Source organism: Culex pipiens, chromosome 1, assembly GCF_016801865.2.
Source record: "Culex pipiens pallens isolate TS chromosome 1, TS_CPP_V2, whole genome shotgun sequence".
Lineage (NCBI taxonomy): Eukaryota > Metazoa > Arthropoda > Insecta > Diptera > Culicidae > Culex > Culex pipiens.
The window spans coordinates 125595929-125614504 of NC_068937.1; the positions used below are offsets into that span (position 1 = coordinate 125595929).

The 18576-nt window shown below is 36.8% G+C and overlaps 1 protein-coding gene and 1 long non-coding RNA gene across 4 annotated transcripts in view; one reads left to right on the forward strand and one right to left on the reverse strand.

Moving 5' to 3' along the window:
- LOC120422150 (mushroom body large-type Kenyon cell-specific protein 1) overlaps positions 1-18576 on the reverse strand; it is a 258844-nt gene that overhangs the window by 49065 nt on the left and 191203 nt on the right. For all 3 annotated transcript variants that reach the window (XM_052706819.1, XM_052706820.1, XM_052706821.1), the window contains 5 exons: positions 11649-12011; positions 8540-9190; positions 5047-5429; positions 4717-4939; positions 4359-4584 (listed from right to left, as the gene is read on the reverse strand). In XM_052706819.1, the coding sequence (XP_052562779.1) occupies positions 4359-4584; positions 4717-4939; positions 5047-5429; positions 8540-9190; positions 11649-12011 (1846 nt within the window). The remainder of the gene's footprint in view (positions 1-4358; positions 4585-4716; positions 4940-5046; positions 5430-8539; positions 9191-11648; positions 12012-18576) is intronic.
- On the forward strand, positions 37-3427 carry LOC120422151 (uncharacterized). Its single transcript, XR_005606085.2, has 2 exons — positions 37-1763; positions 3050-3427. It is a non-coding gene; the product is annotated as an uncharacterized LOC120422151 (long non-coding RNA).

Consider the following 18576-nt stretch of genomic DNA (forward strand, 5'->3'; position numbering starts at 1 on the left):
ATTCAATTCAATTCAATTCATGTTTATTTCTTGTACTAATCAGAATACAATTTGCTTAACTAATAACAGAATGCAGAGTTTTGGAGATCCTTACAACTACAAATTAATTCAAATATAATCAGTTGGATGAAATAAATTCAGTTTCAGTCGGTTAAGCAAGAGCAGAAAAAACTTTCTAAAATAACTGCTACTATTACTATGGAAGTTAATATTCAGAATACACTGAAAAACGTTTATTTTTCAGTGCACATTTCGGCTTTATACAAATTTTGAATGCTTGGATCACAGATCAAGCAGCCACAAAAAAAACAATATTTTTATGAATTTATTATCATTTTGAATTTGTTTGACATTGGCATTACTGTTACATTGTGATACTTTGTGATTAAAAAAAAAAATAGGCTTAAAATAAAAAAATAATTGCCTGTCCAGAGCTCTGCAGAGTCGAGGGACAAAAAATTTGAAATTGCCTGATAGGAAAGAGGCAAGCAAATTGTAGTTTTTGCAATTCCGTCGCGAAACTACTTTTTTTCTGTCATTCTCGAACGACGAATAAGCCTTCTTTTCTCTACCAAAAATAACTGAAATGGATGCTGAAAAATTGAACTTTTCAGCACTTATTTTGGAAAGTAATTCTTTTCAACATTATTTTGATTAAAAGGGGGGATTGACTAAACACATGGACATTTGACAATTCCATTCAAGGTTTTTTTTTTTATTGCAAAAAATGTTGTATGCAATTCATTGCAAAACTCGTTTTTTCACAGCATTCGTCGTATTTATACATCGTGCTGAAAAAACCTTTTTTGCAATTCCGTCGTGAAACTACTTACTTTTCCTGTCATTCTTGAACGACGAAATAGCCTACTTTTCTGTACCAAAAATAACAGAATCGAATAGCAACACTTTTCAAAATAAATGCTGAAAAGTTCTACTTTTCAGCACTGAAATGGGTGCTGAAAAGTTGAACTTTTCAGCACTTGTTTCGAAAAGTAACACTTTTCAAAAAAAAATTGATTTAAACGATTTATTGACAAAATACATGAAAATTCGACTTAAAATTTCACTCAATGGGTGTTTTTCGAAATTGCAAAAAATGTTGTATGGAACTCGTTGCAAAACTTGATTTTTTCAGCACTCGTCGTATTTATCCAACTCGGTGAACCTCGTTGGATAAATGTACGACTCGTGCTGAAAAAATCCTCTTTTTGCAACTTGTTGCATAAACTACTATTTTGCAATTCCGTCGTGAATCTTTTATATGCTTTTCCTGCCATTCTTAAACGACAAAACGGCCTACTTTTCGTTACCAAAAATATCAGAATGGAAAATGAATACCTGCAAATACCAATAAGCGTTTTTCGGGATTGCAAAAAAAAAAAAAAAATGTTCTAAGCAACTCGTTGCAAAACTTGTTTTTTTTAGGAGTCGTCGTATTTATCCAACTCGGTATAAATACTCGTTGGATAAATGTACGACTCGTGCTGAAAAAATCTTCTTTTTGCAACTTGCTGCACAAACTACTTTTTTTGCGTAAACTACTATTATGCAACAAGTTGTAAAAAGAAAATTGAGATTGGTTTACCGAGTTGGATAAATGCGACGAATGCTATAAAAAAATTGCAACAAGAGTCTTACAACATTTTCTGCAATTCCGAAAAAAGTGTTAAGTGAATTCACTGTTCAAAACTAAAAATATTAAAAAAAAAAATGTTTCACATCTATACTAGTGCTGTTCAACTTTTCAGCACGGTTATGGAAAGGTCACATGGTTGAAACTCCATACATCCTGTTCGCCCAAAAAGTGTGACGATTGTTGAGTTCTGTCGCTGGTATAGTGTAAATTTGTCCAAGCTAGTCACAGCCTACTCAGCATAAACAACTCTCAAATTTGAATCTCTTATACCACTCGCAGATTGACAGACAGACCTTGTTTTTGTTTTATCTACCAATTCTGCGTAATTCAAGTAATGTTTTCAAACATGATCGATTTATGGAGATTATGTAGCTTTAGTGACGCGATTTCATTGCCAACACTGCATTTTTTATGCTCATCTTCAACAGTTAAAGCTTGCTCACCCTCGTGATTTCATGATGGGTTGATAAAATCGTGGTTTTAAAAATTAAAGGAGCATATTTTGAATTTGCGAATGGGGGATGGGAGGAAGACTACCTCCCATATTTTTGTTCGATGTCACAGAATTCAAGCCATTTTACCAGCACTGGCTAAATACCTGTTCCCAAACGAATAGAATGATGAGCCATGATTATTGAACATGCAATTTTTCCGGTATTTTGGAGCATGAAAAGCAAAAACAAACGGCTGACACGAGAGGCGCGCGAGAAGAAAAATGAAAATTCAAATCATGGCATGCTGCGATTTTGTGTACTTGAAGCATCTTCTCAGTATACCAGTTTTGATCGGATGATGGGTCAATGCATATTTCATGTAGCCGGTATCTGTTTACGATTAAATGAAATTCTACAAATCAACCAAAATTTTGTAAAAAATATTATTTAAAAAATTTAACGAAAAATGGGATGTTGTCGTTTGAGTAACCTTTAAAAATTTAGAATATAAGGAAACTTAAAATTTGGTTTAAGTAAATAAGCAGTAAAAGAAAAACACATAGGCCAGCGTGACAAAGTGTGACATACGAGGGAGGGGAGTTATTTATGGCCGATTTTAGCGTGACATACTTTATGGATGACGCCCAAGGAGGTCACCTTTGGCCCTTTAAAAGTTTCCGAGTTTTATTACAAGGGTTCAGTCAAAAATTATGAAGTTAAATTGCACACCGAAGTGCCGTTGAGTCAACATTATGTGCTGGATGGAAATACATGCTGTTATCCAAAACTCAAAATACATAATTTGCTACTTTTAATAATTTTATAAAATTCAAAATATTCTTACTACACGCACTATGGACGACCCATCGGTGTGCAAAACTGCCATAAAAACTGGTAGAAAAGTTGCAGCTCTCCACCGCGAGAGGCAGTACCTGTCCTGTCCTCGTTTTTGAACCTAAAGTTCCACATATGTGGAAAGGTGTTAATTTTCCATTCTTTTATTTTTGGAAGAGAAAAGTGAGGGTAATATTTTAGCTTTAAGTATTTTTTTTTAGCTTTTCTCTTTTATGGAATATCTGCAAATAAAAAAAATCAAAAATTTTAACCTTGAAATGTCTGAAAAATTAGAAAAAAAAACTGATGACTCAAAATGACTGGAAAAAGTTCTACAAAGTTATGCAATTATGAACCTAACAATAAAAAAGAGACTGGTGAAAAGTTTATTTCAGTTATTTAGGAACGAATAAAAAAAACCCCAATCAATCAAATTTGTGTTTTCCAAGAATTAGCTCCAACAAATTGGAATCTGAGCAAAAAAAAAATCAATGCCCAATTATTTCATTCAGCCTAAAGGCGATGGATACATTCTTGGAAAAAGCGTATAAAAAAATCGAAACAAATCAAACGAAGAACTTCATTTGCGCCACACACAGCAACTCCTTTTTTTAATTACCCTTCGATTCGTTTTTTTCTTCTTCGCTAACCGTTAGCTCCTGTTGTCTTTCAAATCAAGTCTGTACTAGCAAGAGGGAGGCGGACAAGTCGCGCCAATAGGTTCAAATTACTAATTAAAAATTTATACCTCGATAACAAGGATAGTTTTTTGTTGTACTCCCCTGCTTCAACAGATGCCATTGTTTCTAGTTCTTTTTCTTCTCCTCGGCAGAGAGTTAGATTGCAGTTGCATCTATTTCGAAAAGAGGGCCCCGCAAGGGTTTGATGAACAAGTCAAGAGTTCAGTCCAAGGACTTGCGATACTCGCGTTGATTGCCTCCCGTTCTCGACCCGCAGGAAGTATTCAAATCAATCTGTCGATAACAAATAACTGTTGCTGAAGGGAAAGGCGCGAGAGCTTCTCAGTTGTTGCTATAGAGAAGGGCTGTAAAGAAGTTGCTCTCGAGAGATATTGTTGCGGAAAAGGAAACAATGGAAATCTTTTTTTTCCTTTTTTTTCCTTTTTTCCACTTGATTTAACTACGGACTTTAGCTGAAAGCTTGAAATTTATGAAAGTATACAATCTTTCTGGTTGAATTAAGTGTAGTCAACAGACGATACAGTCAACATGGCAAAACCACAAAAAAGACCAGAAAAATCGAAATGTTCTTATCTTCAACTCATCATCATCGCCACCATCGCGATTGTCATCAGGTTCGCAAGTCATTTGATTTCTCGGCAGAGGCTTCTTTGATTGGAAACAAAACACATTTCCATTTTCTGTCATCAAATCCGTGCGAGGTTAATTAAGCGCACCCGAGATCGCTATCAGTCAAAATTGGCGCCCACTTACTTGTAGTGCTTCGGATCCATCATGGCCGCCATCATGGCGGCCGCGTTCAGCCCGGACGTGCCCGGTTTGGCGCTCAGATCCAGCGGCCCATCGCCGCCACCACCGCCACCTGCGCTGCCCGATTCACCCTTGGGACTTCCGGCCAGCTCCGCCGTCGGCGTGGTTCCTGCCGTGGCCGAACTACCCGACGGGGACATCTGCTGCTGGAGTTGGCTGTACCAGAGGGCTAACGGAGGGAAAAATGAGTCAAATTGTAAAAAAAATTGTCACGATTTTTATGACAACGTGAATAATTTTTTAAGGAACATGAAAAATTTGAAGACTTTTCACGATGTCACATGTCCAATTCGAAACTTACGATTGTAGAACTGCGCCAGGCCCGGCTGGATGCCCTGGAGGGCGGCCGCCGCAAACATCGACTGCAGCGAGGCCATCGTCGGTGGCACTCCGCCACTGCCGGCGGTGGCGCCGCGCAGCAGCGCGGCCAGCGATTTGGCCGAACCCGCTCCCTGCCGGCGCAGCACCTCCCGCAGGTCCTGCTCGCTGCTGTCGCTCGAATCGCTGTCCGAGTCCTGCAGGGTCTGTTTGAGGAGGAATAAAAAAAAAAAACAAATCATGTAGACCCTGATGAAGACGCGAAAGGGGAGCCGAAACGTCAAAACCGAAAACAAAGTACGAATTTACCCACCTGGGCCAGATCCAGATCGATGACCTTGGCGCCGGGGCGCACTTCCGGTCCGGACTCGGGCACCAGCTCGCCGGCCTCGTTCACCGTGAGCAGCTTGCCGTCGACGCAAAAGTAGCACTTTTCCTGCGGCTTCCAGTCGACGGGCGTCGGCGGTGGCGACGCGCTCTTTTTGACCGTCGGGGGCGACCCGGCGGCGACGGATGGGGACGTTCCGTCGTCCTCCGCAACCGCCGACGGGTCGGTGGACGGAGGGATATTGTTATTGTTGTTACTGCTGCTGTTGTTGTTGTTGATGATGAGTTTGCTGCTGAGCAAGTTGTTGCAATTTTCCTGCTTGATCAGTTTGCTGCTCTGATCGGGGGTGCTTGAGTTGGCTTGATTTTCTGAGAAACAAAATTGAAGGGGAAAATAAAGTCAGATATTTAATCAGTTCATGTAAAATCTGGTAGGAGGTTTTTACTGTTATTAATCTTATATTTTTATAAGAAATTATATAAAAATTTCTAGGCAGTGTTCAAAGATTGCCAGAACATCTTAAATTTTTCATCAGCAAATGTGTAATAACAGTGCAACTTCCCCTTAAAACTACATCAGTCACACCGAAGTGAAGACATCTCCCAACTGGGTAGCCAAATTTTCATTTCCATTCAATATTTATGACTCATTTTAGAATTTTCAACTGAGTAAATTTCTACAATCTTATCTTAATCTTAAGTTATGCCAATTCATATTTTCTAAAGTGATGATTCTTCATAACAGGATCATCAGAACTTTGATATGTGAGTTGGAATTAGAGCGTCAATTTCCAGACCGGTGAAAAAAAATCCAAGGAATTCCCGTGAAAAAAAATCTCGTTTTTTCCCTCCCGGAATTACCAAAATTCAAGCGAACTTTTTAGCTCCCATGTTTTGAAAATGTACAACAATAAATTTAATATAAAAAAAAAACTTAGTCAGATCGTCTGAAATTTTCATGTCATGATAAATTTATGATAATTTTAATTTCTGAAGCATTCAAGGTGAGCTTTTCAAAGCGTAGTTGATGTAATATAATTTGAAAAAAGGTGTTAACCCCTTCCCGCCTAAGCAAAATTAAGATTGTTTACATTTTTGTTTAACATGATCAAGTTAACCCTCTACTGCCCAATTTTTTTTTTCGAATTTTTTTATTTTTCCCGTGTTAAGGAGGTCATCTTGAGCAACTTTTGTACTGCGAAAAACTTTACTTCTCTTGTTTTATGCTTTTCTTGTTTCATTTTAAGTATTTTAATTTGCATTTTTCTTGTTTAGTTTATGTTTGTTTTTGGTAGTATTTGGCGTATTCAACCACCTCCTATCATTACATTTTGCCTACCGTAAACTGGGGTCAATCAGGACACATGGGGCGAATTGGGACAGCAGTTTTAACCATGTTGGAGCACAATATTTTGATTTTTCTGGTTGGTTTCGGTTAGAACAGACTCAGACCAACAAAATGTGTACATCCATTTCCAAATTTAAAAGCTTTAAGTGCTCTAAAAACTGCTGTCCCTATTCAGACTGTAGTCCCGATTCGCCCCAGATTACGGTATCTAATTTTTTCATGTTTCTATAGTCACTTTTTCAATTTTTTACTTGTTTTTCACATTTTCTTCTATAAAATGGCACCATAACCATTTAAATTGTATAAAAATGCGTAGAGGCATAGTCTGGGACACTAGAAAAATTACTGCGTACTTCTTTTTACTTAAAATATAGGAAATGTTAGTAAAAAACACAGCCAAAGTTGACCCCTAAATAAATTACATTTTTAAAAACATTGGCAAAGTCACATAAAACAAGTAAAACTCCCAACCCATACTTTTTCTAAAATTTTAAGAGTTCTTCTTTCGAATGCTTTTTAAAGATCAAAAATTTGTTGAAAAATGGATTTTTAGCGATTTTTTTAAATCGAAGCCCGTCTAAAGGTGGGGTTGGGTTGTAGAGGGTTAAATGAAATTGAATTGGTAAACTTCTTTTTGTGCTATAAAAACTATTTTTACCGAAGTCATTTTTTAAGCTGAAAACATGTATCAAAATGAAACAATAAAAAAAACGTTAAAAAACTCCTCCGTATTGTTTGAAAAGTGCCCAAGAAATGCAAAAATATTTGAAAACTTGCTCCAAATATTTGAAAATTTTGAGTTGTTTCAAGTACGGACACGAGAAGATAGAATTTCAAAAAATAGCTTTACTTTATTTTTAAGAGCCAAAACCAGTATGATTTGTTCTAGAAAAGTTATTTGTCTTGAAAAACTTAATTTCTGCTTGAGTTTTTTGTTTTTGTTTCAACTTCACGTGTCACAGAAGCAAATTTTAAAAGTAATTTTGTGGTTGTGGAGTCTTAATTTTATTTTACTCACTATCCAAATACTTTGATAAAAATAATACTTTTCAGCAGAAAACACCTAAAATACCACCTAATTTGTATCATTCGAAAGACAGCTAATAAAATTAGAAAAAAATGTTTGTCCGATTTATGATAAATATGAATATGATACACGGTTAAACAAATTATTGGTGATTTTTAATTTCACTTTTTGTCACTAAAACTAGATTTGCAAAAACAACTATTTTTATATTATTTTTTTTTCTGATATGTTTTAGGGGACATCAAATTAATGCCAACTTTTCAGAAGTTTTCAGAATGTGCAAAAAATCTTTGACAAAATTATGAATTTTTGAATCAATACTATTTTTTCAAAAAATCGAAATATTTGCTGCAACATTGCAAAGTATTGTAGTGAAATTTTGTTTTCAAGTTATAGCCATTTTTATGTAACTTTTTGAAAATAGTCGCAGTTATTCATTTTTTAAAACTAGTGCTAATGTTTTCCCACCTTTGAAAAAAATATTTTTTAAAAGCTGAGAAAATTCTCTATATTTTGCTTTTTTGAACTTTGTTGATACGACCCGTACCTGCTGGGATATTACAATGCATATATTTAAAAACAGGAAAAAAAAACAATCCATTTCTAATGTCGTTATCTCAGCAACTAATGGTCCGATTTCCGATATTTTTTTTTTAATCAAGACTAACATTCAAAAAGGGCCAAACATTCAATATTACGCCCTTTTGAAATGTTAGTGTTGATTTGAAAAAAAAATGATTGTTTTCGAAAAGATCGGACAATTTCACGAATGTTTCATATTTCAACATTGGAATTGATTTTTTAAAGTACATTGCCAATATTTTTGTAAATCTGAACTTTAACAAAAGATACGCTCTTGTATATTTTGTCCACCCTTCTATGTGACTCTAAAATTGCCTTTTTTATTCATTAAAAAATAAAAATACGAAGTTTAGAAATTTTGTGAACTAAAAATTCAAAATGCCTTCTTTGGTCGCATAAAAGCATTCCCAAAAAAGATTCAGCAAACCCATTGCTTATTAATATTAAAAAAAACCAAACCTTCATAAAAAGTGAAATGCTTCAAATAGTTTCTATTTCAGCAATTTTTTTTATCAAACTCACCTGTCGATTCCCGCTTGATCCCCGCCAGCTTCGCGCCGACCCCCTCTCCCTGCTCCAGTTCCGTCCCCTCCCCGTCACGACCATCCTGGCCCTCACTCGACCTAATCGGTGACGTCACAGTGACCACCGGTTTCGTGTCAGCAGGTTGATCTCCTTCGAAGGTGGCACCGGCAGCTTCTCCATCGTCTTCGTCTTCTTCTTCTTCTTCTGCTTCGCGCTGCTGTTGACATAGTCTTGTTCCACCGCCTCGTGGCTTCCTTCGATCGCCGCCGCTACCCTGCTGCAGTTGTTGCTGTAGGGTGCTGACGGCGGGGTGATGGGGGTGGTGGTGGTGATTGTTGTTGGTGAGGAGATCCGTCCCCACCGCCACCGTCGACGAAGAAGAAGAAGAGTTGACGGGTGCTAGCGGGGGAGGGGAGGAGGAGGGGCAGATCTTCGTCGAAGAAGAATCGCTCTCATTGAAGTGATTCTGCTGCTTGTGGGTGGGGGTGGTGTTGCCGGGGGTCGCAGCAGCCTCTGGATGAAAATGTTGTTGTTGTTGTTGGAGCTTGTCTGCTGCGATGGCGGCGGCCACTTGTTGATTGTTGGTGGCCTGCTTGGACTCGGGAAAGTCGCCGTCTTGCTGCTGTTGCTGGTAGTGTCCGTTGCGTACTGAAAAAGAAAATGGAGAAGAATTTGTTTTAAACAGTAAATTAGAGGAAAATATTTCCATAAAGAGCAAAATATAATTTAAATTTGATTTTTTTTTTATCGAAAAACTTTTAAAACAATTTCAATAGAAATAGAAGTCTACTCAACTGACAAAAATCTGAAATCAATTTTTCTGTATAAAACATCATATCTCGGATTAGTTTTCAAAAAGCCGTAAAACCATTGGTAAACAAACTCCTTTTTGCATCGGTACTTACGAAAAACAAAAATCAAAAATGCTCGAGATTGTTCATCTACACGTCCTTCAAGTGCCCCATACTTAGAATAAATGAAATTTTGCTTCATTTTCGAGAAAAACGAAAATTAGTGCCAGAGGTCACGGTGGCTCTTACGGCTTTTTGAAAACTCACCCGAGATATTTACCATGGTTGGGCTCGCTTAAAAATATTTAGAATTTTCATGAAATTGCAATGTACAGTTTTCCCCGCAAAAGTTTTTTTTTGTCAATACAGCCTCTCTGAGCCAAGTCAACTTGACAGGTGAATAATGCAGTTTAAAAAACTTTTTTCATTCAAATGTTAAAAACGTGACTTGTAATTTCCATTTTTAAACTCCCCCCCCTCCCTCCCCCTTTAATTTGGTCAGAGTCGAAGAAAAGAAACTTCAAAAAATATTTGCACCGGCCTTATTTTATTGGACCTTAAAAAAAGACTCCAGAAATGCATGATTGAAATTTTATTTGTCTTGTACTTTAAAGTTTTTTTTTTGGCTAAAAAAGTACGTTAACTATTAAAAAATTAGGACCGTAAAAAAAAATTATGGCTGCAAATTAAAATCTGGAGTTTTTTTTTTTAAAGGTCCAATAAACCAAATTTTCAGTTTTTGCTTTTTGGGTCTTTTGTTATACCCCTGACTCAAGGCGGTTTCAAAGACACCCAAAGAGCAAAATCTAAAAATTTGGTTTATTGGAGCTTTAAAAAAAAAACTTCAGATTTTTTTTTGGAAATAATACAATTTATTATAAACTATTTCAGATACATGCGTTTATTTTTGTATTTTTGATCAAATTGAGTACAAAAAGTACAAAGTTTAAAAATGGACGCAACACTTTGGGGCAAGGATCCCGATTTTCGGCTCGAAGATCAGAAATCAATCACTCATCGCCGAACGAATCTTTGCCGACTGGAGCGCGCAACCATTCGCGAGCGAATCTCTTTTCCTACTCCAAAAAGCAAAATTTTTATCTTCGAACGAAAAATCATGGCAATGATGGAAGTCGTCACCATAAAAAGAAACAGAAACTAAATGAATTCTAATAATTCTACTTAGAAAGCAGCAAATATTGTTGCAATCTATTGTCTTCTTTTTACAGAATCACTGGACAAATTCAATTATTTTTAATGCTTTTTTTTATTATCTTTTGTTGCATTCGAAAGAAATCAATTTGAAGTTTATTTTGTATGATTAAATTTCGTCAAACAATACATTTAATATATTAAAAGGCATTCAAAAATCATCTTGAGTTCTTCATGATTAATTTTTCTGTTAAAGAAATAACATTCTTCTGGTTTACAAATGTCTGATATCAAGTTTGATGCAATTTGGTAAACTTTTTTATCAAATAATTTTAAATTATATATATATATATATATATTTTTACCATGAGTAAATTATCAGACTTCAGGGACAAAAACTTGGGGAAATGTGCCAAGGCAAGCCTACATTTATATTGTTTTCTATTTTAAAAAAAGTCAGGACAGTGTTGCCAGATCAAAATTTCCCAGCAGAAGCTTCTTTCAAGTGTCTATGTTTAATAATGTAGAAAAATGTGGCTATGGAACAAGTTCACATGCAGATTTAAAAGTTCTGCATTTTGAGGTTATGTGAACTTTGTTTAGTTCATTTCAGTGCTAACTGCTTTTGGCACAGCTGGCAAATCTTAAAAAAAGAGGATAACGCAATGCAAAATAAAAGATCTTGGAGAATCCTAAAACAAAAAAAATGCGTTATAAGAACTCATGCAAAAACAATAAATTGTTATAAGAACAAGCATAAGGCCATCGCAAATTGCATTTCTAGCTTTTGTCCCTCCCGCCTTCAAAATTCCCTAACAAAATCAGCGGGCTAAACAGACAATTATTGCTGAAAATTAAAATTATCACTGAAGATACTAGTACAGTTGATTATAAACTATTTAAAATACATTGTAAAACTGTTTTTTTTTATGTATGTTTAATCAAAAAGGGCACTTTAAGACTTCTTGCAAATGTGGAATTTAGGGACCACAGATCGGAAAAATTACATATAGCTTTAGGAAAAAATATTTTCATAAATTTATAGAAAATAAGTCAATTTTCATCAGTAGCAAAACCATTATAATGCATGCAGCATTTTGTGATACTTTTTGCATCCTAATTTTGAAAGTTAATACCTATTTTTCGAAAAGTTAACAACTTACCGATTGCGGCCGTGGCCACAGCCTTCTCGGCACCACCACCGCCCGTCCCACCGCCGCTGCCACCTTGGTGCAGCAGATTTCCGGTGGCCGCAACGGCCGCCGCCACCATCGAGGGCGTCAACGGGCCCACGACTTGCGGACTTCCGGCCACGGCTTGCAGCAGCTGGTGGTCGTGACCTTCGTGGTGCTGGGGATGCGGGTGGTGATGCTGGTGGTGGTGGTGGTCCACAACCGTGGTCGTGGTCGTCGTCGTGGCCGAATTGGGGCTCGGATCCAGCAGGTTCAACTGTTGGCGCGTGAGGACATCCTGGTAGTGCTTCCATTTCCGGCGTCCCATCAATTCTTCAGCAACGCGCTCCAGTCCTTGAGAGGGGAGGGAAGAAGAGAAACAATAGGGAATCAATTATTGACCTAGGTAGATTTGACAGTTCATAGCTTCTCTTGCAGAACAACTTCTGAGTGGAACGCAAAAACCAACCAATCAGTTGATGAGCTATCGAACTAAGCAAGCACAAGTCCATCTTCAAAGAAACAAATGCTTCAGGAAACAATCGAAATTTCACTTGAGGACATTGAACGGACTCAAATTGTGGGGGAAGGTGGCTAAACTCTCAAGAATCGAGCAAATGTCTTTGGAAAGTGGTCCTGCTTAAAGCTTCTTTTGAAAGAAAAGGACATAAGCGTAGGGGGGGAGGGGTGTCACTTTGCAGGAAATTCCTTCTAAATCGAAATCTGCCAAGCTTGTCAAATCGGTTGGATTGACGCCCCCCCTTCTTCACAATCAGAAACGGCTTCAATTTGTGGTCAAATTTTAAGATCTAGCTAAACTGGCACCACTGTCTTCGGCCTGACATATCTTTGAGAAAGGTTGGAAGAAAGAGGTGGGCCCGGTCCAGTTCTTGAAAGGAAGTTGGATAAAATTTTCGATACTTCCGTCCGGATCGGGTCAAGCATCAAGTTAGGACGAGAGGGTGGGGGTTGATGATGGCCATTAGGCTAGCAAGCCCACGCACACATGCCAAGACACACGTCCACATAGGGATGGAGGCAAGAAATCGGAAGGTTCGCCCCTCTCCATATGAATGCATTTTAATAGAGTGTGTAGATTTTGTTATGTAGCAGGCCTCCTACCCGAACTCGCCAACCCTCAAGATGCTTCTCCGGTCCATCGGCCTGTTTTTCTTCCAAGACAACTGGGACTTTGGAGACTGACCGAAGTCTCTTATCTACCTAATCATTTCGCCTGAGGAAGACGATGCATCTAAAGGTTTTTGGAAGAAGTGTCCTACAGAAAAAAGATCCTTGTTCTTATGATAAATATGTTTTTTTTTTGCCTAAAATTCTAAAGTCATGCATTTCTTTTCCAAAAAGTGTTTTAAACTTCAGGTTTTACAAACAAGATAACTTTTAATCATTTCAAATTTAAATTTTATTTGGCACCTAAACTTCTTAGCTCTAACTTATATAACCTATAAAAAAAAATCGGCGACATTGCATGAATTTTTAACGTCTTGCTTCATAGCTCAAAAGAATGCATTTTTGATCAAAAACGGTTTGATTTTCAAAAAAAAAAAAATGTGTTTAAAAACAAAAATCTAACTTTTCCCCAATTCTTCTCTTATAACTACATTTTTTCGAAGACACCAAATCGGTCAGAAAAACAGATTTCAAGATTATGTAATATTTTGATTTTTTTTGTATGTTTTTGTAGCTGTCAAAATTTTATAAAGATAACATTTAAAATATTAAATAATATTAAAATATGTTTTATACAAAAAAATACAAATTTGAACAATAAAGATTCAAATATAAATTTAACAATAAATAAGCATGCTTGTTTATGAACAAAAAACATTTTTGTAATTGAACTGCGTTTTGCTTCCTAAAACAAAAAAAAATGCCTTTTTACCCCCTCATTGTTTAGTGAAAAAAAGGTCAAACTTTTGAGCTATAGGGCATGCCCGCTGTTTCGTTTTTCTCCATGTTTTGAATTTTTAAAATAGTGATTTGTTGAAAGGACCAAAAACTCCCCGAAAAAATACCAAAATGATTTTTAGATGATTTTATAATTGTGTTCATCATCGTTCGTCTCTAAAAAAAACATATTTGAAAAAAAAAATCAAAATTTTGAGAAAATTCTCTACAATTTTCTTATTTGGAATTTGTTGATCCTACCATTATTTGCTAAAATTACGAAAAATAGTATTGGCTCTAAATTTACAATTGATGACATCTTGGAAATTTTTGATCCGATTTTTAATGGAGCACATCAACCAGAGCTTTTGCACCAAGATTTTTGTTCAATACATTTTAATATCTCCGGGAAACTTCATTTTAATTTTTGAAATTTTCTTAACCTTTAAAAATTAAAAAAAAAGATTTTAAAATCACGACTTACATTTCTCAAGCGCTGAAATCAAATTACTTGGCTCATATTTTATTAAATTTAATTTTTTTTTGTTTTTTAAATATTGGGGCAAAAATTATTACACAGCAAATAAAGAAGTAGTCTAGATGCGTGTAAAAAGCCTGGGTGTAAATTAAATTTTGCATTATTTTATGAAATTCTGTGTAATATTACACCCTGAAATATGTAGCCCATCAGTATGGGAAACCTACTTGACCGAAATGTCAAGCTCATATATACGTTTATCCTTTCCATTTTTCATCGGTCTGATGGCCGAGCGGGCTAAGGCGCCAGTCCTTACTGATGGTGCTGGGTTTGAATCCCGTCGGTTGCAACTTTTTTTTCGTGTTTACAAAAAAAAATACATGCAGCGTGTAATATTAAGTGTCTTTTTTGACGAAGGTGATGTGCATGCTTTTGCATGCGATTTTACCATCGGATTTTTTGCTGTGTACATAATCGTCAAACCGAAAGTTTGTTTTCTATCAAATAACATGTCTCTTTCCATTCGATGTGGACCAACATTTCAAAAAGCAAAAAGTTAGAAAAAAAGAATGTTTGACTAAATTGGAAAAAAAAGATCTTCCCAAAAATATTTGAATACTTCGTTATTAATATTTGCGCATTCACATTTTTACATCTGCCTTTGTAAAAAATGTATCGAAATCTCTTGGCAGTGCTCCTGACCATTTTTCAAAAATCCATCTTTTGAATATGTTATAATTTATAATTTCCATCAATGCTTATAACATCTGTTCAAAAACCCATGGGTCCTTAAATTAAGCCTAAATTGGTGATATTATTGTTCACCATAGTTGATCCATCGCATAATGTTGTCTTGTCATTTATTTTTTTGCATTGAAATGAAAAAAGTTATCAGAAATGGTTTTTATTCGTGTTTTTTTACCGTTGTACATACAAATTGACAAAGGGCCTTTAGGACCTTATTGTCCGAGGCTCTCGGAAAAAAAAATTGCTTCGGATAATCGAATCACGAAACATTTTTTTTCATTGTTTTATGTTTGGTTTTTGAGCTAAAATATGTCTCAAAAACGCCCAAAAAAATATTTGAGAATTTTCGATTCAAGATGGCGGCCAAAATACATTTGGTAATGTAACAGGCAAACAGTCATTCAAATTTGACTAAATAATGTGAAGAATTAAAAAAATTAAATTCCGTCGAAGTGCCACCCGAGCTACGATGGCATTGGGTGGACTTTCTATGTTGTATACAATCAAGTTTTTCTTTCTTAATATGTTTTTTTTACCTTTGTTTTTTGTTGAGTTGATGTAGCACAGTTTGAAACAAACCTACAAAGGACAGTTTTGACTTTTCCTCGCCAAACGGATCTGCTCGGGAGGTAAGAAAACCCAGTCTAACCCCAAATCCGTCGGGGGGAGAAATCCTGCCAGCCAGGAGGAGCAGCAAGGGCGTGGGGTGGCATTTTTCGGACCAAGTCCTTCTCCTAGATGCAGACTTTTGTGGTGCACTCGATAAGGAGTAGGAGTCCGGATTTTGTGCGTACGTACGAGAGTCCCCCACACCATAGACGTGTCTTTGTGTGGCAACTGGCAATAAGAAAATCCAAGGACTGGGGGGGATAACAAAGACCAGTCAGTGGGCGATGGTGTTGGTGGCGGCAAGAAACCTTTCAAGTTTTTAGAGGGTGGCAAGGGGGGCCATTCTTCTTAGCTTGCAATTTTGCAATTTGCATCGGAAAGGAGGCAAGCCAAAGGATTCTCGGTGCGTTCGTGCGTGCGTGCGTGCGTGTGTGATTTTGACCATTGGATATGGCCAAGAAATAGGAAGAAAACAGGACTTCTTAGGGATAGCAGGGAGGGGGGCAAGGATTTTCTACCGAATAGAGACAGAGAGTCTATAAGATATAATTTAAGACACAAGAAGAAAGTCCGGCCTGTGTCGGTCGGTTGGAGCCCCAAAAGAGGCACTTTCTGAAGACTTTCCTGGAGGAAAATGTGTGTGTGTGTGCGTCTAAGAAAGGAGGAAGAATGCATTCGAAAGGCCTCCTCACATCGAAACAGAGTGAATGCATGCATACTTTACAAGGAATAATTAGATTTTCCAAGCACAGAGCTTCTTGTGGTTCCTTCTGGTGTGTGCGTGTGAATTGGTCTTATCCAACTACACCCCCCACCCCCACTCTCAAAACCCATGTATAAGAAATGACCCTCTTCCAAGAACAAGAAGAAAGGCCTTTCCTTTCTTAGTTCACCAAGACTCTGGGCTGGAACGTCTTTTTAAAATCAAAATTAATGAAATTTCCAATCGAAGGCGTCTTCCGGAAGGACGTTCACAGCCCGGAAAGCTTCTTCCTAATTGAGCCCGGACTTACGGACCAGACCCGGACCCCCCCGACTATATGTGTGTAATAAATACCGATCATAACTCGATCATCAATCAATTCTGTCGGAGAAACGACTGCAGAAGATGAAACCCACCCCACCCCACACCCTAGGAGAAGGGCTGACACTGACATCAAACTGACTCCTCAGACTATATCTTGCTGGGTTGGCCTGGAAGGTGATTGAAAGCAGGGTGGTTGGCGAAGCTTTGTCTTGGATCGAACTTTGGAGCTTTTCTTAAAATCACTTCCCCTTTCCCCTTCACAAGGTGTTCTTTGCCGACTGGGGCAGAGTGAATGAGAGTTAGACAGAGGTGGCAGCAGGAAACGGAACTTGGGTTCGATAAATTTTCATTATGTTCTGGTTGCGTTGTTTCGTCTAATCAAAGTCGTGTTGCTGCTGGTGTTGGTTAAGGAAATGGTTTGCACAATCGAAAATTCGTCGACTTATGTTCATCGGAGTAAGCGGGATACACTCAATGTTTACATTTGTTTATAGGACCTAATAAAAAAAAAGTCTAGATTTGTTAGACAAAGCTTTACAGTTTGTAATAGATGACATTTAGCAGTATTCGTATAGTAATCCAATCGTAATATTATATGCCCATAGAAAAATCACACCGGCTCTAATGTGAAAAAGGTAAATACCCAAGTAACATTTTTAAGTTACGGATCCTTAAAGGCACCCAAAATGTGCTATGGCAACATAGTTAGAACACTCCTAGTGTCCTAAGAAACTTTGTTACGACGAAGTTGCAGAAACAACTTGTTTGTCTAAATATGTCGATAAAAAAGATTGTTGTGATGCCATGATGTTGACATTATGGTGTCGTTTATCTTGCGCAAAACAAAAAGAACTTATGAAACAAAATAACACAATTGTGCCCCTGACGGGAATCAGGACTGGTATCTACAGATCCTCACATCATGCCTGTACCAATGAGCCACAACAGGGGATTTGCTGCAGAAAATGTTATATTTTATAATATTTTTTGCAGCAAGGCCGCAGATCATTTTTGCCCGTGTGTAAACATGTCAGCGATCTGCAGTTCTCACCAACACACATAATGCTGGCGCGTCACCGAGCTACACTCTAGAGAGAAGAATATGTTGGTGCTCTGTCCCTTCCAATTCATCTAGCGTCCATGGCGCGGTGGTAGCGTGTCGGATCAACAATCATGAAGTCCTCGTTATTTAAAGATTTTTCGCAATACCAGCAAACAGCAGTCGGTAATGTCGATAATTGTCGGTAACGGGCAAAAATGCCATACCCTTGAATCGCAAAAAATGCATGAGGACAGTTTTCATGCATCACAGTCATGCGACCGCCGTTTGGGTGTAGAAATCCAAACACAAAAATCGTGAAAACTGGATTAGAACTCTCAATCTAATTCGAAACCATACTAATATTCTAGCGGTTGAAGAAAACCCTAATTTAATCCACATTTTGCTTTTTTTCGTGCTGTTAGCGTGGTGAATTGCCGATAAATAACACTTAAGTGGCATAGCTTTTGAAAGGGTTGTCAGCAGCTATGCCAGATATACAGATAAATCTGTATTATACAGATTTTTTGATCCAAAAAATCACAAAAATCTGTATATACAGATTGTTTTAACAATGATTTAATTTGAAAATTTCAATAATTTAGTAATTGAATTATGCTTTAATATGATTAAAAAGCTTAAATCTGTTGTGGAAAGTCTAAAAAAATCTTCTATGGCTTCGAATTTGACATGATACAGATAAAATACAGCAGGGGTGCCCAACCTTTTGGCCCTGCGGGCCAGATCTGATTTTTCTGAAGCCGGAATTAATATTTGATAAAAGTTGAAAAAGTAAACACATTTTTTTCAATTTTCTTATGATTGGGTTCTTTTAAAGCAAATACATAAAAGAACTAGTGTTGCAAATATGATTCATATATCTTGATTTTAAAAATGAAAAACAAAAATAAAAATTAAAAAATGTGTTTATTTGACTTATTTTAATTTTTGCTTGTTTAAAATTGTATAGATATTGTTTTTGACGATTGCAATTAAATACCTTGATATATTTTTTTTTATAAAAAAAACATTCAAATTTCAATGATCGTTGCAATTTTTTGAAGTTTTTGTTACATTTTTCAATATTTTAAAAATATTTCCGGCGATCTATTTT